Here is a 22,912-nt window from a genome sequence, read left to right as displayed (position 1 = left end):
AACTTATTTGTCCTGTCACAAGAGGGCGGCATTACAAAAGTGAGAAAAGTATTTTCATTTTCAACCCAATGTTTTTTTATTCACCAACACACACACACACACAGCCGTCCATTCCTTTGCAAGAAATGTGTTCAGAAATAGAACTTCTCATCAAATTCGCTTCGCATTCGAATTCGCAGGAAGTATGAACCGGGCTTATGTATGGTGGCCCTGAAGGGACATCGCATAACGCAAACGTGTGCGCACACGTATGCAATGTCGTGAAACAAATCGTGAATATATGCACTTGATACAATATCGTGAAACAATTTGCGAATATGTGCGCACACGTATGCAATGTCGTGAAACAAATCACAAATTTGTGCGCACACGAGTGCGATTTGTTTTGCAATGTCGTGAATTTGATTGCATACCATGGTGCATACCATTAGGATGATGTCATAGTTGTGGACAATTTGTTACCGATATAGGGAGTACTGTGGCGTACAGCAGGCTCCCTCTGTAAGCATGTGTATATACCCAGGAATATTTGCGACTTGTTTCTCGACATTGCATACGTATGCGCACACGTTTGCGATATGCGATGTCCCTTCAGGGCCACCATACTTATGACAACCCTCTCGTGCGCACCTCATCAATTGAGGTAGGTAGTTCGTTTAGCTTCCCTGGAAACGAAGTAGTTCGTTTAGCTTCCCTGGGAACGAAGTTGCCCCCCAACCTTGTTCCCAGGGGTGATCGATCTCACCGCGCCATTTTTTCCCAGCATGCCTAGCTCAATCATAAAGTGTAACTAAAAAATATCCAAATATAAGGGATATTACAATTAGTCCTGTGGTTGATCCATTCTGTGTTGGGCGTTAGTCGCGCACACGCTGCATGCGCTGCTGCGTGTAATAAAAGTCATAAACTTGCCTTGGTGTTCAGTGTTGTGTGACAAAAAAAGTGAATCCGTACATCTTCATACGCACGCATTTCGGCGTATAGAGCTTTTTGGAGCCGCACGTTGTTTCAAGTTTTGCGCGTATATATGAAAGCCAATCAAAGACACGGATCGGAGTTTCCCTCCCAGGAGTTAGAGACGTACGCAGAGCTAGCGTGATACGGCGCGCTGCCTATGGTAGCGAGGTTTTGCGCGTATATGAAAGCCAATCAAAGACACGGATCGGAGTTTCCCTCCCAGAAGTTAGAGACGTACGCAGAGCTAGCGTGATAGGGCGCGCTGCCTATGGTAGCAAGGTTTTGCGCGTATATTATGAAAGCCAATCAAAGACACGGATCGGAGTTTCCCTCCCAGAAGTTAGAGACGTACGCAGAGCTAGCGTGATACGGCGCGCTGCCTATGGTAGCAAGGTTTTGCGCGTATATTATGAAAGCCAATCAAAGACACGGATCGGAGTTTCCCTCCCAGGAGTTAGAGACGTACGCAGAGCTAGCGTGATACGGCGCGCTGCCTATGCGCTGCCTATGGTAGCAAGGTTGCCCCCCCCCTCCCCCGATGGAGAAGGGCGGAGACGTAGCAGTCTAGAGGTTATGGCCCTTTCGAAACCACGGGATTAAACCTCGTCTACTCGGCATAAAGTCCCATGAAGAGAAGCGCATATTCCCCAAGCCCGCCCAAGCTCGAGCCGTGGTTTCGAAAACGGCGTCCTAAAACAGCGGGACAAAAATCACGCAGCTGTGCCTCTCAGTTTCAAGATTGAGCAAATCTAGCGGATCCTTTGCATAGTTTGCTTTTTGCCCGTGTCAACATTGCATGCCCGCGCGCCGTGTGTGCGGCGTGTGTTCTGCGTGTCTCCCCGCCCGTCGTCGAGAGTGCCGGTGAATGCTGATGCTTGGGGGCCCTGAATTTGAAGGTGATTGTCATTAATAACGGCTCATAAAAAGCTGATTTCGAGGCAGAAATACTCTCGGTAAGTTCGTTCTTTCGTGGTCCATCTGGGCAGTACTTGTGGTATGAAGAAATAGCTTTGATTTTGAAACAATTGTGTTGTAAAAACTGAATTATCGACAGGGAAGACAGCGTGTCATGCATGTTGGACTGTTGGATGGACGGCATAGTTGGTTGGACTGGACTGTCTGTCACCGGCCAGCTGTCCGTAGTCCGCCATTAACAGTGCTTATGCATGCACGACATGGAGCAACGTCATATGTTTTCACACCTTTCATTGGTTTTGGAGTTAATTAACGGCGGATAAATTGGTGGCGACGTCCGGAAGATTATCCGTAAAACACCCCACCCCCCTTAAAACACACACTTCATAACATTCACAATCCGTTTTCCCCCATTTTAGACCAGTAATGTTTTGTTTGGTTTGATAAGAAACCAATCTATGATATATTCTCTCTTTAATATAGACGTAATATTTTTCTTTATCGGAATTGATTACAGTATGCAGTTAATACAAAATTTTGTTGTTGTCATTTTCACTTAAAATATTTTAATTTTTTCCTCATATTGCCACACCATAGAATCCCAAATAGTAACCACCTCATGTGATCCATCTAGTGACTAAAACAGAATGAAACTCAATCTTGCAGCAGATAGTAATTTTGTTTTGAACTTTCGAGGTTGGATGATGTTTCTTTGACTCATTTGAATGTTGGCATAATAATGCACTAGTGATTTGTACCAAAAATCAATCATGTTATAAATATTTGAGCATAACCAACGTCAGGAAACTTTATTCACAGCATGATTAAGCCTGATAAAAATACAGACCGTGAGTAAACTGCATAGCTTCTGCAACCGGTGCAGCTTGCACAATCTCGCTGTAAAAGGTATCAAAGTTGGGGGCTCGAAAACACATGAGGGTCGATATCGTATGACGCTACGATAGTAAGTTAGTCTTTGAATTGATTAAATGAAGGTATTTCAACTAAAGTTCAGCAGCCAGTAAAAATATGCATGCAGTGATTGAGTGAATAGAATAGAAAGGGGATGAGAATGATACACTTGTTTTGACAAGGCACTATGTGAAGGAAAATTGGGCTTACCGAGCCCTAGTTGCGATAACATAACCCTCCTCCCAACGCTGAATTCGCCGTCGGTGAATTCGCTGTCGGTGAATTCGCTGTCGGGAGGAGGGTTAGCACAAGTTCTCCACAATTAACCAAGCCCCTTTTTCCACCCCACAAATAACAATGCCTTTTGGCCATATTATCAAAATCAGGCAGATTAGTGATTAAACTAAAGGGTGCATCTCACTACAGAGGGAGTAAACAGAGCGTCGCCGTTGGCGTCGGCCTCATTAATTTTGTGTAGTAGAGTAGGCCCTCAAAATGTTCTATTCTATTCTTGACAGATTCAAGAGCCCAAGAAAAGGGATAGGCCTAAACAGACAGTAAACAAATCTTGCCCAATTGTGACCTGGGATTTCATGTATTTTGGATGGTATAATAGGCCTTGAATTAAATGGTCCTATATAGCCGGAGCTCAGAGGTGTATGAACATTTTTCCAGATTGATTTATGCTCTGACGTTTGGGAAATTACACTGGTTTAGGGGTGTTTTGTTTATTAGAGGGTTAATAACTCAACGGCACTGGGACTCCTCATTTGAAATTGAGCAGAGGATTAAAGTTCAGGGGTCAATGAATAATTTTTCCTTTACTCTTAATAGTGAGACTTTTAATTTTAGTTTTCATGCATTTTTTAATATTTAGCTGTTGGCACTGTACGCTATGGGAGTTCAATTTATTTAGTGGGGATGCACCCATTTAAAAGGTCTATTGGTTTATTAGACATGGAATGCCCTATCTGTCTGCTGCAATTTACTAGCCTTGGTCAATGACTCAATGATAATCTTGTTAATGCCACATACACATAGAGTCTATATATATCTTAAAATGGCATGATGTTTATTTTATGATTGTCTAGTCGAGGCTATCTTCAGACAAGGTTTTGAATGATGTATTGCACCGCATCAACATCGTATAAATACTGTGTCTTTGTGTTATTTTGTTTTTTTCAATGTAGGTTTTTCTTCATCTTGCTGACTGCATTTGAAGATTTTGAAGTTGAAGATGGCGGCTGCAATACAATGGTTGGACAGGCTCATTGAAGACAACGCAGGTAAGTGACACTTTGCTTTGATGCTTGTGGTCTACATGGTTTGAAGTTTGGCAATGAACCAGGGCTAGGATTAGGATTACTAGGTCTAGCCAACCCATCAGTCAAGATGGTTAGTGATATTACAAATGATTTAAAGGTTTGCAGGGTTAATGACTCAATGAGATTAAGTTTTGCAGCGACATCATGTGTTAAACTCTTAGTGAGTGTGCGGTTTAAAGGGTCTATGTACTTTTTTCTAACACAAAACACAATGTCCACAGATTTACATTAATTTTACGTACTGAGGTGTTGCAGTTTTTGAGAAATGAGTAAAACAAATAATTTTTGTCTCAGATTTAGCATGTAAAAACGTATTAACCAGTTTTACTTGTAAATCTGTGAACTTTTTTCTTTTTTTCTGTACCGAAAGGGTCCAATGGCTTTAAGTTAAGTTATGTCTGCCCTGAGCCAATATGGCTCTTCAGTAGGCCTGGGCGAATTATTTGAATATCTGGTTAATGGCAAATAGGTTTTCCTATCCGTAACCGCGAATGCCTTTTTTTTCTTAACTGGATATCCGCATAGGGCGCGAATACCTATTTATAAACCGGATAGTTCTGTAATTACAACCAAGTAACCGGATATTCTTTAATATCCGAATATCCGCGGACGTCGGGCGACAACTGATATGAATGTTTTGTCTGAATCCTTATGAAACTTCTATTAAGACAGCATAAAACAGCATAAATTAAGTATTTAACTATGCTCACCTCCGTGAAGAGTTAAAACAATGACATTTCCCAACGTATTTTGTTCAAAGATTTCCTTCACGTAGAGTCAATCACGATCAAAAGAAAAAGCAAATCGCCATCTTTAAATTAGATTCGGATGAATGAACCGAGTGACACTGTCTAAAACTAATATCAATCCGCCCATAAGATCTCATTCACAAACGAACAGCGCCCTCTTTGTTCTGTTTTTTTTTCCCCTCTTTTTTCCTTCTCAGCGCCTTGTATCCTTTGGCAATTTGGCAATTTTTTTAAACTTTTTTTTTTTTAATAGCGCCCTCTAGCGGCGAAAAAACTGTTCGAATATCCAATTAATTTCGGATAGTTGGCCAGCGGTATCCGAATAACAAAATTTCACTACTCGCCCAGCACTACTCTTCAGGTTGGTGTAAAATCCGTTTAGTGTAAAAACGACTGAGAATATTTCTATTCCCCTGGACGGGATGCCAGTCCATCGAAGGCAGAGCTATCTGCCTTACCCATTTGTACTCATGGTTGGAGAGACATGGGAGTGTCGTGGCCGAGCGGTTAAGAGCACCGAATTCAAACTCTGGCGTTTCTGATCAGCAGAGTCTGGGTTCGAATCCCCAGCCGTGACACTTATGTCCTTAAGCAAGACACACAACCATTGCTTCTTCCTTCGGATGGGACGTGGAGCCGTTGGTCCCATGTGTTGTGTAAACGCATGTAAAAGAACCCTTACATGGTGCTTAAGGATTAGGTCTTATCTCAAAACTCGCCCCACTCCTTGCAGTAATAATACCTGGCGCTTTGTATCCTTTGGCAAAAGGCGCATTATAAATATGGTTATTATTATTATTATTATTGGTATTATTAATAATGATAAAGTGCCTTTCTCAAGGACACGAGTGCCGTGACGTACAAGGCCAGTTGTAATAATAATAATAATAATAGTAGGTAAGCTTGGGCGATATCGATTTATTTTATTCACGATGTATCGCCGACAATATATCGCGATATTCGATATAATCGCGATTAATGAAATTTGACATCATCAGTCTTCAAACTCCAAGTGAAAGTTGTAGAAGAGACAGTCATAGCTTAAGAGAGGTGTTCTAATGACCTATTCTTCTGGTTTTACTCCAAACCTATGGGGTGCAAGATGTCTCAGCTAGCAAATACATCGCGATATTTAATCGATATTGCAAGAACGTGCAGGCCAAGCCGAGCGATACCAGGCACACACTAAAACATAATATGAAAGATCAAAAAAGCAAAGTAACAATTAGGGAAAACATAAAAAAAAAATAAAAAAAATGATTCTAACTGACTGAGTTAGTCTTTGATCATAAAATTAAGATCGATGTTGGACAGCTCCTAAACAAAAAATTTTGTATCACATTCATTGATTAGACCTTTTCTTTTTGTTTGTACAGACCCCAGGACGGCTGAATGGCCTCTGATGCAGAGCCCTATCCCAGGTACCTCTATGGTGATTATCTACCTTGTTGTTGTGTGGATCGGCCCTAAGATGATGAAGGACCGCGCCCCTTACAGCCTGAAGCATGTTCTTCTCGTCTTCAACCTATTCATGGTCATCCTGTCCTTTTACACATGTTGGGAGGTGAGTAGAAGAACAGAGTGGTATTGTAACAATTGCTGGTTAATTTATCTGTTTTCTGCTTTCTTTATTTTTCTTGATCAGTTAGAATCACTTTGGTTTCAAATTCAAATTCTTCTCTTTGGTGGAACAAGGGTGACTCACTTGTAAGATATTTACATTGAAAACCATTATTTATTGCTCTATTATGGAGAAATGCATAATTCAAGGAAGGATTTCATGTAGAAGAATGGAAAAGACATTGAGCAAACTACCTAAACTTTAATATTAAACACAGTGTGTATGGCATGAAGGTTACTAGTTTGGCAAACCTATGGTAAAGAAGTGTAATTAATAAAAAAATAAGTAAGTATATAAATAAATGGTTTGATAAATTACTAAGTTTAATAGAGAATGCTTTGTTCTCCACTTGTACTTTTTAATGCATGCTGAAGTAGAACAGGGATTAAATACCAAAGCTACAACATAGTAGTAGATTTCAGGGCTTGCAGCTTCCAATTTTTTAAGAGAACCAATTAGATAATATTTCACCAACTAAACTGTTCCTGCAGTCGGCATGCACATTTATTAGGAGAAAATCATGAGTGCAATAGATTAAAATCATAACAATGTTTTGTTTTTATCGAGGATCAATAATGTCCATTTTGGTTTTATCCATATACACTGATGTGTGTGAGCATTGGATACTCGGTGTACTTATCCGAGCTCTGTTAAAAAATCACAGGCATATTACTCGAGTGGGACTCGAACCTACGACCGATGCAATTCTAGAGCAGTGTCTAACCAACTAGACCACCAGGATTGCCTGGTAGCTAGAGTCTGGATCCTATATTTTAGCAGCGGGCACCTGCAAGGATTTAGTAGATGGAAATTTGCCACGGGGATCAAGAATATTCATTTTGGTTTTACCCATATGACACCAATGTGCTTTTTTCTTTCTTGACTGTTTAGTTCATAATGGGTGGCTGGATGACAGGGTACACACTAGGGTGTCAGCTAGTCGACTATTCAACAAGTCCTAAAGCCATGAGGGTAAGTTATAAACAAGAGGTTGTACTTGGTTAATATTTGAACATTGGGAGACTTGGGGTTTACTTGGTGGCAGCAGGCATACCAGGTAATGCTCCAAAGTTAACTCATGTTACAGTCCCAATTTCCTCTTTATGCAATAGACCCTTCCCATGAAATATGTAAACTACACGTATACAGTGAAGTGCATGTGCACTAACATTTTGGTTGGCTAAATGAGGGAATATCACCCTGTTTTATATGCAGCTAATGCAGGCGTGACGCGATTGTGCGTCTGCTTAGTGCACATCTCTACGGCGCTTGCCAACCAATAGGGTCTGTACGCATGCATGAATACAAATGGCATATTTCAGTAGAAGGGTCTGTTAAAATTGTGAAGGATCCACAAGGACTGGGGCCTGTAGGCACATATAACAATTACTGTACAGTGTACAAGGTCCGACATTTCAATCTTATCTAAGTCCAAACAATGGAATGACATAGGAGAGGAGGATATTGAAGGATTGAGGTAACATGCTAACCAATTTGCCTTGTCTGTCAGGGTTTTAATTTTAAAATTCATGACCTTTACATTTGACCTTTTTGGTTGAGTGGAAGTAGGTCAAATCTTGCAACCGTTTGCGACAGCTTTGAGAATTTTTGTACAAGCCAATTTCAGCCCATATACGCCTTTTCTTGATATTTATGCATGAGGTACGTCACAATGCTAAACCAAAACGAGGCGATGGGCACCCCCACTGCAAGTGATGGCAAACGTGCGCCCATAGCCTCATTTTGGGTAAGAATTATGACGTCATGTATAAATATTAAGAGAGGCGTATAGTCTCTAAAGTGTTAATATATTCCAAAAGCTTTTCCATGACCATTTCATTGTTTACTTCTTGTTATTTTCAGATGGCCAGTGTATGTTGGGTATTCTACGTCTCTAAGTTTATTGAAATGCTAGACACGGTAAGTTTTCTCCTAACACAGTAAAGCAAGTGATTGTCAATACTGTAGAATGAAAGTGTAAGAAAAACAAACCTCTTTATAGGCGTATGTACATTCAAGAGCTTGGTATAAAACTTACATAATGTAGAAGGACAAACAACAATTACAAGGTTTGCACAGTCTCAAGGTTGCTTGTCAATGATCCAGGCCTCAAATAGTCTATGGCACCCAAAGCAATTGCCATGGTGCCCTTTGCTTTTGCTGCGAAGTCCTGTGCAAGGTTCCTGTACACATTAGGGTCATTCCATGTCAGACCAACGCACTTTTTTACCTCATGTCTTCCGATTTTGATAAAAATTGCTGTGATTGTAGGTCCTTATGAGCAATGAATGCACAGCAATTTTTAGCCCGATCGGACTTACCATGTGGTCAGGGCAGAAACCACTAAAATCTGACATTTTTAGGGTAAAATACCACCTTTTTGGTAAAAATATGTCATAACCATGTCAATTCTCATCACATATATGCAAATTTGGTATCAAAATGTTGAGAATTGCATGCTCAAATCAGTTCTTTTGTCAAAAATAAATTTTCTGAAATGTAGGTCACTGTAATCTTTAATATGTTATCGTGACCTTTGACCCAGTTTTTGAAATAATGTATCATTCCAAAAATCAATGAAATAAAAATCACTTGATAGAACATGTTTTCCTCTATCATAATCAACCAAGAAACAACTGGGCTCTTCAAAATTTACAATTTTATTACCATTTTTGTACAGTTTTGTACAGTACAGGTCACAAACTAGTCAATTTATATACTTTACATAATAAATCCACCAACAAACCTCACTCTTCTGTTTCTAAAGTTACTTAAAGTGTTCATGGTTTGCGATTTGTTTCTTGTTGAGGGCTGATGTGGTTTAACCAGAATCAGAATTTAAACTATCGGCAGTGACACACCCAGGATTTATTATTTTTGGGGGGTGGGCCATATTTTCCCCAAAAATTTCTTTCGAAGATTGTAAAACAAAAAATCTAAACAAATCAAACAAACAAATTGAATACCTTGGAGGGGCTGGGATCAATCCCCCAGAACCATCGTCCCCCACCCCCCCCCTTTCGGGTGCACAACTGTGATTATTAGTGATCCCAGTTAGAGATTACATCAAGGTTGAGATGGAGAAGCTGTCTGCCTTTCTTCAGTAGATCACAAACTTATGCAGTCTTACTTTAACCCCCTGTGATGAATCTTGAACAACAAATTAATGCATAGTAACTTTCTGAGAAATCCTCAAGAACAATTTGTTCACCATGCTGCAACTCTGATTTCAGTGCCCATTTTAATAGAGCTGCTCAGCAGCAGATTTTGTGCTAACTGTGCGATTTCCATTTAACCGTATAGCACACGAAAAAGCATGCTAACCTTCCGATGAAGTCAGAGTTGCAGCATGGTGACATTTTTTGTTTACCATCTTGGAAAGAATTTTGTCTCGGGAAAATGCCCTCCCCCCACCCCCCTCCACCCACAACCCAAATTAAATCCTGGGTGCGTCACTGCTGGTATTTTAAAGTATGATTCTGGTTAGACCACATCAGCCCTCAACATGAAAAAATCCCAAACCAATAAAATTTTTAGTAACTTTGGAAAGTTTTTATTTTTATTTATTTATAAAGTAAAGTACATGTATAAATTGACTAATTTGTAACCTACCAACTGTACAAAAATAGTCTTAAAGTTGTAAATTTTGAAGAGCCCAGTTGTTTCTTAGTGGATTCTGATAGAGGATGACATGCTCTATCAAGTGATTTTCATTTCATTGACTTTTGGAATGATGCGTTATTTCAAAAATTGGGTCAAAGGTCACGATAACATATTAAAGATCATAGTGACTTGTACAAAAATAGTCATAAAGTTGTAAATTTTGAAGAGCCCAACTGATTCTGATAGAGGAAGACATGCTCTATCAAATGATTTTTATTTCGTTGATTTTTGGAATGATACATTATTTCAAAAACGGGGTCAAAGGTCACGATAACATATTAAAGATTACAGTGACCTACATTTCAGAAAATTTATTTTTGATGAAAGAATTGATTTGAGCATGCAATTCTCATCAATTTGATACCAAATTTGCATATATGTGATAAAAATTGACATGGTTATGACATATTTTTACCAAAAAGGTGGTATTTTACCCTAAAAATGTCAGATTTTAGTGGTTTCTGCCCTGACCACATGGAAAGTCCGATCGGGCTTAAAATTGGTGTGCATTCATTGCTCATTAGGACCTACAATCACAGCAATTTTTATCAAAATCGGAAGACATGAGGTAAAAAAGTGCGTTGGTCTGACATGGAATGACCCATTAACATTTTGCTCCTAGAGTGCCCCTTACCAGAGGGAAATTACTGTGGCCCTTCAAGAGAGAAGTTCAAGGCCTGATAATTTTGTTTCTTTTGTTCCAATTCCTGCTTTCCACCAAATGTCTAGGTATTTTTCATCTTGAGGAAGAAGAATAACCAGATATCATTCCTCCATGTCTTCCACCACGCCCTCATGCCATTCACATGGTGGATCGGAGTCAAATTTGTCCCAGGTTTGTAACATAATCGTAGTTATATTCATTTTGGTTTTATCCATGTTGACCGTATTGTATATGAAGTCATTAATCAAATAACTGCCCTTTAACATGGTGTCTGTGAGCATGTGCGTGGGGGTGCGCGTGCATGTGCCGTAGAAATCAAACTGGGAATGCTGCGTGCTTCATTGATGTACGCGTTTAGACCCGCATATGGTTTGCCCTACAAGATGGCGACTTTTATAGCAACGTAGGGGAATATTCAATACAGTCTCTACACCGATGTGTGTTAGCACTGTATACTCAGCCCGGTAGTTAGAGGCAATCTTGGTACGCCGCCCGGTAGCTAGAGGTAATCTTGGTGGTCTAGTGGGGGATGACACTGCTCTAAAATTTCAAAGGTTGCGAGTTCACATCCTACTCGAGTATTATGCGTGTGATTTTTGTTCAAAGAACTTGGGTAAAGTACAAAGTATACAGTGCTAACACACATGGGTAAATCCAAAATGAATATTCTTGTCCCTGGTGCAAATTTAACATCTAATATATAATTGTAGTTGATTCTCAATTTACTGGTAGTGAGATCCAATCCCACTTAGTGATAGTGAAATTTAAATGCCAATTACTGATATGTTGTGCGGGCGGTTGTGGCGGATAAGACTAAAAATCTGGTGTTTCTGATCAGCCGAGTGAAGGTTCCAGCCCCGGTCGTTGAATTGTGTCATTGAGAAAGATACTTTAAACATAATTCCTTTGTCTTTCAAAAAAGCTGAAGGTCCCGTGTACTAGGATTGGTAGAGCATGTACAAGAACCCAGAACACTTATCATGGAAGGGGAGGGGTTGACCCAGTGTTTCTGGTCCACATAGCATGTACCTTTGGTTTACAGGTTTCCCTCAGGCTTGTGAGCTACAGTGATTAAGTTCACTTATGTATGAGGCATCCTTGGTTTCATTACAAGAAATAAATGATAATAATATTGGATCAAGACTCCACTCGCCCAAAACACATTCCTAAGTTTATTTAAAAAAAAAAAAATTTTGTTTCACATTTTGAAACTTTTTCCCATATTTTGTTGTTGTCTCTTCTTCACAGGTGGCTTTGGGACTTTCCACGCTCTGCTGAATTCCTTCATCCATTTCATGATGTACATTTATTACTTCCTCGCTGCTCTGGGACCAGCCTTCCAAAAGTTTCTATGGTGGAAAAAGTACATGACAACAATGCAACTGGTTCGTATTGGAATGATCTATTACTTATTTGGTGTATGGTAGCACGATGTAATGACATTTACTTTACTGTGTAGATTACTGCAGTTGATTTGAAACTGGAAGACTACCGAGCTCAATATTATCATTCATGGTGCTACCACAAACCAGTTATCAGGCCTTGAATTACATACAGGCAACGTGTTGCCCCTGGTCTTGGCCTTGGTGCCCTTCAAAAATTTCCCAATGGCTCTAAAATTTTCTAATGGAAGTGCCCTTTGAAAAATGAAAAGGCCTTGCCCTTTTCAACATGCCAGTTCAAAGATGAAATTCCAGGCCTGAGTAATGATGTATTATTTAATATAACTCAAACATTCTTGTCGTTTGATTTATGGACCACATGCCAAATGTCATCCTTTAAAGACACTGGACACTCTTGGTAATTGTCAAAGACCAGTCTTCTCACTTTGGTGTATCTCAACATATGCATAAAATAACAACCTGTGAAAATTTGAGCTCAATTGGTCGTCGAAGTTGCGAGATAATAATGAAAGAAAAAACACCCTCGTCACACAAAAGTTGTGTGCTTCTAGATGCTTGATTTCGAGACCTGAAATTCTAAATCTGAGGTGTCAAAAATCAAATTCGTGGAAAATTACTTCTTTCTCGAAAACTACTTTACTTCAGAGGGAGCCGTTTCTCACAATGTTTTAATATATCAAGAACTCTCCATTACTCGTTACCAAGTTAGTTTTTATGCTAAAAATTATATTTATTGCCTCAACATCGGACCATGTTGTTAATTTAAGAAAACAGGTTCGCTTCATATTCTCTATACATGTTGTTATTTTAAGAAAAAAGGTTCTCTACATATTCAAAGTCAGCATGAAGTTAAACCTCTCTGTTGATGCTTAGGAAGACTTTATGTGGTTAGCAAATATTTGCTCCACAGCTCTATGAAATTGATCCTACTCATGTTTTCATTTTATTTCATTTATACATTTATTTGCAGACTCAGTTTGCCTTGTGTATGATCCACAGTGGGCAACTTCTTTTCATCGATTGTCCGTATCCAAAGTTCTTTGCGATCGTCATCTGGTCCTATGGCCTCATATTCTTTGTCATGTTCATGGACTTCTACCGTAAAACATACAAGAAGAAGTCTGCACTTAGAAGTGGTGAACAGAATGGTTTCGACAAGAGCAAGGACCAATAATGTACATATTAGGATACTTAATGTACAGTCCATTATAAGTCCGTAACCCACACCTGTGACATCATGCTATTGTTAAATGGCTCCATTATTTTACAGGAATGGCGAGATGGGTCCAATTCACCCATTGCCAGGAATGGTGAGATGGGTCCAATTCACCCATTGCCAGGAATGGTGAGATGGGTCCAATTCACCCATTGCCAGGAATGGTGAGATGGGTCCAATTCACCCATTGCCAGGAATGGTGAGATGGGTCCAATTCACCCATTGCCAGGAATGGTGAGATGGGTCCAATTCACCCATTGCCAGGAATGGTGAGATGGGTCCAATTCACCCATTGCGCCAGTTGTGCAAAGTAGTGAAGCTAAGTAATTAAGTAAATGACGTCATAGACCATGTTTTTAACACAAGTTAGAGCTACGCAATGATCGTAAAGACTTTATTTCCACACGTGAACCAGCTACATTACTATTATTAAGTAAATGACGTCACAGACCATGTTTTTAACACAAGTTAGAGCTACGCAATGATCATAAAGACTTTATTTCCACACATGAACCAGCGACATTACTATTATTTAGTTGAGACATGTTAAAACATGATAACTACAACAGTCCTTTAAGCAGGTCACAAAGTCAGATTAACAAATTTCACTTTAACCAGTACTGTTTAAAATTAATTCAAAATGCTGGTGGTGTTCACTGGAGTGAACATACTTTTGTAATACATACAAACAATTGACTATAAATTAAACAATATGGCGCCTTTCGTGTGAAGTAATGGAGCGATTTAACAATATAGCATGATGTCACAGGTGTGGGCTAAGTCACATAATGCCCTCGGTATACGCACCATTCGTGGGTACCAATGGCCCTCGGGGTTCGCCCTCTGGTCATGCGCACCCATGATTGGTGCGCACCTCGGGCATTATCCTATCAGTATTGTGTACTAGTTTGCTTCCAGTCTCTTTGCAGATGATATTATTGCTGTAATCTTTTGAAAGATCATTTGCTGAAGTGCTATGTAACACACACATGCCTTGAATCTAAACCTAGACTAGTGGATAGGAATTGAAGTTTGCTGCATTGTGGCTTACTGTCTGATTGTTAAATTATTGTATATGTGCACTTCATCAGCTTGCAATATGTTGAGAGCAGCATTTGAAGCATAGTATTACAGTGACAACCCGTCCCCAATTGACTGAATCAAAAAACCCATTATTGCTATGAAAGTGACCATCTTGTAGGGCAGGCTGTAAACACTTCTAAACGAGTACATGAATGAGGCAAGTAGCACACAGCCTTTCTGGTTTTATTTCTCTGGCACACACACTCACACATACGCCTTATTGTAAGGCAGGTTTTGAAATGGTGACGTCATATTTGATGCAATCTATACAACCTTTTAGGCACATACAATGTACCTACTGACTGTACATGTTAGTAACATGTAGAAATTGTTTAAACCTACAGCCCAGTAGTACGTTGCACACAACAGTATTAATAAAGAAAAACTCCTGTTGAAAGGTTTTAACGATGCTCTGCACAGGGAAATGTAAATTATATTTATGCGATTCATTTTAAATTATTGGATAATAATGTATAAATAAACATACAGTTTTTTTACAATATATATTTTGCAGATAAACAGATAAAAAGAATTTCTCAATTCTGAGAAACATGCTTATCTTGACTTAAAAAAATGTAATTCATTTCCCAAATGTTGAGAGTAATGACTTTTGATCATTCAACCATTGCTTGATTGTGGAATGTCCCTTTCTACCAATTTTAAAGCCTGCTTAAAAGCGAACCACAAATGGTCTCTGTGTTCTTACCCATGATGTTTAAAAAAAATATTGTTCAGAACAATTTTGATTTGAGCTCAGTACCTTTTATAGGGAAGGTATGTGTTGATAATCACTCTTAAAATTAAAGGCAATCAAAACTGACTTGGTTAGAAAGAGCAGCAGCATTTGAAGAATGATTTCACCTTAAAGTAATGTGGTTATAGAAAAGATATCAGTATTATTCCCCCAAAATTTGACTCAGAGAAGCGTTAATGTCAGATCTGTTTTAAAGATTGTGTATTCCAACTATGGATTATTCTTCCTGCATGAACAGGTAACTGCTCCGATATCTCGAAAAGGCTATCACCTTTTGAAATGAAATTGTCTCAGTTTTTTTAAATTGTATATAACTAATATTTACATTTATAAAGGATTAAAACAATCAAACAATTCCAAAAACCAAAGGTACACTTTAGGCCGGATTATAGTCGGTTGCGTGGTGGAAATAAAAAAGCACACAGTTTATAAGCACACAGTTTATATGCCTCAGTGATGACTATAAAATGTGTTTTTAGGATCGCTTGTCAAGATTTCCATCGGCGACCGACTATAAACTGGCCTTTACTCTTTAACAACCCTGAAGTAATGGGAACACAAACTTTAGGCTTGGTAATTTGTATTTGCTATTTCAAATTCACATTGCAACTGCTTTTGTATAAATGTATCTTATTTCAATTTTTGTCATTGATTTATAAAAATTTTCTGGGGGGAGGAGCAGTGCTTTGAGGGCTTAGTGGCTGTAGAAGTAAGCTGCATAAAGCCCGGTTCATACTTCCTGCGAATGCGAAGCGAATTTGACGTGAATTTGACGTCACAACTATCCTTTCGCAGCGTGATCGCAAGTGAGTTGAACAGAGCTGAACTGCTGCCAATATTCGCTGCAATTTTTGTAACGTCAACATTCGCTGCGCATTCGCATTCGCAGGAAGTATGAACCGGGTTTAGTTGAAAGAAGAACCGAGCTATCTTGCAATGTTCCCTACTAGTTACCCAGTTTGTTCCTATGACGGTCATTCCCGAGGGACAACAGCGCCTTTATTGTGTGTTTAACATACAACTACGAAAGAACCTTGGGTTCGAGGGAACAGTGAAGAATTAGTTTTGTTTTGAACAACTGCTCGTTCGCTTATTAAACTTTGCCTACTCTGTTGTATGTTTGAAGATGACAACAGAGCGCCTCCTTAGAAGAGGAATATGTAACCATGGTTTAACAAAACAATAGGCCGATCCAGTAGGCTCCGCCCACTACGCATGTGCGAGAAGAACACGTGGAGCTCTCCAATGCCTTTCTGCACAACTCTGCCGCGCGCCAAGCATACGCGCACGTATGTCGGACATTAGTGTCGGACCTTCGTTGCGCTGTGATTGATCAATACGCATTGGGGCGGAGCTTAATGGATCGGTCTATTGGTGCACGCTGTGACGGGAGTCCATGGGTTTTGTCACCCTCCAGGGCAGATGGCGCACTCAGGTGTACAAAACACCATGGACCCCCGTCACGGCGTGCAACAATTGTTTACTGTATTATAATCAGTAGCACCTGCCCAGGGTTTTATTTACATAGTTCTGGGGTAGGTTAAAGACAAACATTTTTTGGGCAATTTTAATATTGCTTAATGAGGATATCAAAATAATGCTTGGCAATTTTCTGCTAAGCAAAAGTAAGCAGAATACCAGTTACAGAAAATGCATGTGACATGGTATTTGGCTGGTCACCTTACTGTAGTAAGCTAGATGATGTTGTGCTTAGCAACTTTTTGTGCTTAAAGTCAGTGGACACTATTGGGAATTACTCAAAATAATTATCATCATAAAACATTTCTTGATTACAAGTAATGGGAAGAGGTTGATTTTATAAAAAGTTGTGAGAAACAGCTCCCTCTGAAGTGACGTAGTTTTCGAGAAAGAAGTAATTTTTCACAAATTTGATTTCGAGACCTCAAGTTTAGAATTCAAGGTCTCGAAATCAAGCATCAGATAGCACACAACTTCGTGTGACAAGGGTGTTTTTTCTTTCATTATTATCTCGCAACTTCGACGACCGATTGAGCTCAAGTTTTCGAGGTTTGTTATTTTATGCATATGTTGAGATACACCAACTGTGAAGACTAATGATTGACAATTACCAAGTGTCCACGGTCTTTAAGCAGCTCAATGAAATCTGGCCCAGTATTAGAACCCAAATTTGTGACGATGTTATGTAATGCCACAGACCTCTTCCATTTCTCGCTACCAAAGATGACAAACAATGCACGGGGTGTACACACCATGCCTAAAAATTGGACAATGACTGTTCTGTTTGAGCATAAATTATATGTAAAAAGGGGGTCGTTTTGTGATTCATCATAAATAAGATAAATTTTCAACATTGCACCATTTGCAAGTGTTTTATTTTGTATAATTTACACATTTGTAACAGATTTTGTGTAAACAGGTTTTATTTAAATAAAATGTGCACAAACTGATGAAAATAAAACTTTGTGGAAATATTTTCTGACCATCAATTGCAATCTCAACTGATACTCATTGTGTGAAAAGCTAACTACAAGTCAAGCCATCCATGTTGTTGGAATTTACTGAATTTTGCAGGGAAAACATAAAAGTAAATATCTACAGAAAATCAACCCCACAATAAGGACATCGTGTACACACTTTATTTTGTTAAAATCACTTTTAATAATACTATTGAAATCAAATCATGGGTTTTAAACATAACTGATAACATTCTTATAAATGTACAATGTGCTGATTAAACACCAGTAGTTATTCCTAAAGTTTGTTTAAGCAGATAGTCTGTTTATGTTGAGCAAGACATTTGTGTGCTTAGCAAATTGTTGTGCTTTTAACAGCTTTAGGAAATCAGGGCTTTGTCTTTGAAAGTTGTGATGAATCACTGAGTATTGATGTTTTTATTTTGCACATTATAGTTAAACACATTTGGGAAACATTGTGCCGTTCCGTTCTGAATATTTTGGTATGATTTATATTCTTTACAAATAACAATGTTATACAGAGTAGATATTTTCAGCCAGTAAGAACATAAAATTGAAGTGACCAACAAGAGCCAACACAGAAAAGATTAAACTGCTTTCAAAGGTTTATCTCGATTTGGAAGGAATCCAGGTAAAAACTGCATGCAAAGTGAGACTTTTGAACACTACAATGTAGGTGGCAGCAGACATACCAGGTATATTTCCATTGTTAACTAATAATTCTAAGCATGTTCATGGTTTTGTTAACAATGGATTTATCTGTTAAATCTACTGCCACAAAAGTCTCATATACATATTTAACGATCAAGTCAGTGTCTCGCAAAATGTTCAGGGGGTCGATTTCACAGAGTTAGGCCTCTTGGAGGAAATATGAAATACTTAAGGCTAGTCCTGACTCGAGATAAGACTAGTCTAAACTCTTTGTGAAATCCACCCCAGTTCTATGCATGAATGAAGCACATAAAGAAGGGTCATGGTCAGTTGGTAAACAGCAAGGCATTGGCAGATGCTAAAGGCACATTTTCATAGAGCTGCTTAAGCAGAACATGTTGCTTGACATTTTTTTTTACTGCTAAGCAAAAATGAGCAGGAAACCAGTCAAATATAGCACACATTACATGGTATTTTGGCTGGTACCCTTACTCTGGGAAACACATGCTTTTTATCCTAAGCTACTTTGAGTGCTTAAGCAGATCTATGGAACTAGCAAACGGCGAACATCAATGTTTTATCAATTTTATGACACTGCTTGCCTAGGAATTGTGCACGTATGCATAGATCTACCGGTACACGTTTTACAGGGTTGCAAACTAATGATGCAGAACTATGTGGTAAGCATAAATGCCATGACGTTGGTTCCTGTGTGTCCTTAGTGCATTCTAGGCTGGAATTACAAGCAAGCCAAAGAGCCTTCAGCCACCCCCCTCCCCCCACCCAGTATTAGCCTAGGTGAATTTTACATTTCCCGCAAACATTGTCTACAGCTCTCTAGAAACAGTTAGTAGAATCACTCATAAAGGACGAACAAGGATTTCATTCACTAAACTTCTTTAGGCTTTTCCAACTTCTTCAGGCCTGGATTTTTTTCTTTCTGACTGAATTAAAATATACTATAATAATTCTTGCAAATTTTGAAAACCAAATTCACACAGCAGAACAATGAAATATTAGATGTTAATCGTCGAGGCTTTCTTTCTCGGCTTGAATCCTCTTCCTCTTGGCCCGGGCTAGTAGTCTTCTCTCTCGTTCATACTCCTTCATCCGAATCACAAAGCTGATGACAAATGAAAAAATATGACAGACATAAGAAGTTGATATACCATTTGAAACCATTCAGGTGAATAGTTTTGACTGGTATGATAGCTGTGCACTAAGTTGGTTCTCCAAATGGTTTTGAATGGTGGTGCAGCTGGTACAGAATCCTATGAGGATTGTTTTAAGTGGTGCATCAAGGATCCCACTTTGTCATGACTGAGTGATACCAGGCGGTGTGGGGGTGACCAATCTGTCCCTGGCTATAAGTTACCATACACTATGTCATAGATGCTACAGGATTTGTTTAACAGCTTGCTGACCATCTGAAACTATTCGGCTATGGTAATGCACACAGGTACAGTGTATGCACAGCTCGAAACCATCTGAATGGTTTTGAGTGGTAGAACAGCTAATCATCAACCCCGCTCAAATGGTACTGCCATGTGTGTACAAAAACAATGGTTTTGAATGGCGTATCAGTAGGCGTTAAAGGCACTGGACACTAGTGCTGGGCGAATAGTGAAATTTTGATATTCAGATACCGCTGGCCAACTATCCGAAACTAACCGGATATTTGAATAGTTTTTTTCGCCGCTAGAGGGCGCTATTAAAAAAAAAATAATAATAATTAATTTATTAGTTTTAGACAGTGTCACTCGGTTCATTCATAAAAATAACCGGATCTAATTTAAAGATGGCGATTTGCTTTTTCTTGTGATCGTGATTGACTCTACGTGAAGGAAAACTTTCGTAATCTTTGAACAAATTACGTCAGAAATGTCATTGTTTTAGCTCTTCACGAAGGTGAGCATAATTAAATACTTAATTTATGCTGTTTTATGCTGTCTTAATAGAAGTTTCATAAGGATTCAGACAAAACATTCCTATCAGTTGTCTCCCGATGTCCGCGGATATTCGGATATTAAAGAATATCCGGTTACTTGGTTGTAATTACAGAACTATCCGGTTTATAAATAGGTATTCGCGCCCTGTGCCGATATCCGGTTAAGAAAAAAAAGGCATTCGCGGTTACGGATAGGAAAACCTATTCGCCATTAACCGGATATTCAAATAATTCGCCCAGGCCTACTGGACACTATTGGTAATTACTCAAAATAATTGTTATAAAAACTTATTTGGTAACGAGCAATACGCCTTTTTGAGATATGACGGACACAATGCTACAACATAATAAGGTTTGGGTAAATTTGTGTATATTCACCCAAACCAAACAGTACACTCTCCTATCATGTCAGCCAAACCTCAAAAAGGCTTCTAGAGAGCTGTTGATAGTATAAAAAGCAGTAATTTCTCAGTAAAATATCTTAATTGATTTTGAGACCTCAGCTGATGAAGACATCAGCTGAGGTCTCAAAATCAAGCATCTGAAAGCAAATGTTTTTTGTTCCAGTATTTTCCCGCAACTTCAACGACCAATTGAAGTTGCGAGAGAATAATGGAAGAAAAAAACACCCTTGTCGCACGCATAAGTTGTGTGCTTTCATATGCTTGAATTCGAGACCTCAGTTGAGGTCTCAAATTCAATTCAAAATTTTAAGTGAGCTTTACTTCTTTCTCAAAAACTACTTTACTTCAGAGGGAGCCATTTATCATAATGTTGTAAACTATCAACAGCTCTCTATTGCTCATTACCAAGTCAGTTATGCTAACAATTATTTTGAGTAATAACCAATAGTGTCCAGTGCCTTTAAGCAGCTTTATGAATTTGAGCCCTGCAACTATTTTATTACAATCAATCACAGCAAAAATTGAACTTACTCTCCATATTCACACTGCTCATACTCGTGTTTTGCGTGCTTACAGGCAAACACATTGGGGAAGTTATCCCGTTTACATTGGAAGAAAGCAATATAAAGATGGGCGCAGTAATCTCTGTGCTGCAGAGGGACTTGAGCATTATTCATCTCCTGCTGAGTGGCTACCATCACTGAAAGTCAAAGTGGAGATCATGAGATTATAAATGATACGATGTTCTAAAAAGGGTTACTTTCTGAAACTTTGCAGTCTGACTGACAATAAACACCTTTTAAGAAGTGATTCAGGGTTTAAAATGTGAAAATCGGATGTTTGGTTGCAAAGATATACCTCTTCCATGAGCTAGGGTTGTAATCATTTGTAGCACTCACTGAAAAAACTAGGCCTGGAATTTGGTCTTTAAACAGGCAAATTTGAAAAGTGAAAAGTCTATGGGAACATTTTGAAGGGCACCAAGGGGTCATTCCGTGTCAAATCACCCCAAAAAAGGCAATTTTAAACCCTACCCTCTTCAAATTTGCCCATATTTGTTTTCTGGGGTAATCGTGGCTCAACAAGCTCAAATTTTAAATTTCAGCTCCATCCGATAAACGGTTTTCACGCTACGGCATGCTCTTTCTTGTTGATTTCGGTCAAAATGCGCCTGACCTCTGACATTCAAACGACCATAAATCGGTAACCTTTTAGGTCAAATTGGTGTCTTTGGAAAGGAAATTGTGTAAGCTTTCCAAATATCTCTGAGTACTACAGCGCCCCAGTTACTGGGTCTAACTGCAGAGTCTTCACATGACGGCCGCCCTCTGTTGTTGGCAAGCGCAAAATCTACCCGCATCATAATGGACTGGTCCAAACACGGTTTTTAAGCCAAGATGGCGTCCGACCGCTTTTCGAGTAAGTTAAGTTGTTGTCGGCTTTTAGTAGGACCCGGTTTAAACTGCCAAGTGGCTCGAAGGGAATGCGCCATGCCTACGACATTTTTTTGTTATTTCTTAGCATGCTTAGCTGCATAAAGAAATGGTATGGACATGTGGCTACTAAGGATTCAGATAGCCTTGGCCACACAAGTGGGGCTAACAAACAATGAATTCTGCACTATCTTGGAAGAAGAAGTCAATCAAATTCAAATTCAAATCAAGGGCTCAACTCTCCACAGTCGCAGACACAAAAAAAAGTGCAAAAGTTGTCAAAATCTGGCCATCAAAAACATAACACTAACAGTACAGCGACAAGGTCGCTGGGACTGGCAAAATGTGTACCTACCTGGATTACCTCTTATCTTAAAACAGGAATTTTGTTATAAAGACAGCAAACAAAAGTTTCATACAAAGAACAACTGTCGGAATTATAATCTTTCGCATAGACTTACACACACCCATAAGTTTTTTGCTGCAATTGCAATGCAAAATGATAGGCCTAACTTTTTATTTATCCTGATTTTTTCACATACCCCTTTCTTCTCTGCCTTCTGGAAATCCATACAAGGGGTCAAAACTCGAGTGCTTGGAAATATCTGGTGCTGTGTCCGGATTAGTGATATATGCAGACCACAAATGTCCCATTTTTGCAGCGATTTTTGCCGGTACTCCGGCGAAAAAAAGAAACTTCCACGATTTCGATCGCAAGAGATCAGCCGACAAAAAGAGGACCGTCAAAAGAGGGCGGT

The 22,912-nt window shown here is 39.1% G+C and overlaps 2 protein-coding genes across 2 annotated transcripts; one reads left to right on the top strand and one right to left on the bottom strand.

The window, feature by feature from the left end:
- The first annotated feature begins 1,811 nt into the window (after positions 1-1,811).
- Positions 1,812-17,036, top strand: LOC117297819 (elongation of very long chain fatty acids protein 7-like). The gene is made up of 8 exons (XM_033780968.1): positions 1,812-1,910; positions 3,975-4,070; positions 6,235-6,422; positions 7,371-7,451; positions 8,343-8,399; positions 10,872-10,977; positions 12,055-12,191; positions 13,180-17,036. Exons 2-8 carry the CDS (start codon positions 4,022-4,024, stop codon positions 13,381-13,383), a joined length of 822 nt encoding a protein of 273 aa, XP_033636859.1. The 5' UTR covers positions 1,812-1,910; positions 3,975-4,021; the 3' UTR covers positions 13,384-17,036.
- Positions 17,037-18,020: 984 nt separating this feature from the next.
- On the bottom strand, positions 18,021-22,897 carry LOC117297463 (NADH dehydrogenase [ubiquinone] 1 beta subcomplex subunit 7-like). Its single transcript, XM_033780513.1, has 3 exons — positions 22,697-22,897; positions 21,253-21,421; positions 18,021-19,492 (listed from the first exon to the last, which is right to left on the bottom strand). Exons 1-3 carry the CDS (start codon positions 22,806-22,808, stop codon positions 19,393-19,395), a joined length of 381 nt encoding a protein of 126 aa, XP_033636404.1. The 5' UTR covers positions 22,809-22,897; the 3' UTR covers positions 18,021-19,392.
- Between the last annotated feature and the right edge of the window lie 15 nt (positions 22,898-22,912).

The sequence above is a fragment of the Asterias rubens genome, chromosome 12 (genome assembly GCF_902459465.1).
Source record: "Asterias rubens chromosome 12, eAstRub1.3, whole genome shotgun sequence".
NCBI classification, from domain to species: domain Eukaryota; kingdom Metazoa; phylum Echinodermata; class Asteroidea; order Forcipulatida; family Asteriidae; genus Asterias; species Asterias rubens.
This window is presented reverse-complemented; position numbering and strand designations above follow the sequence as displayed.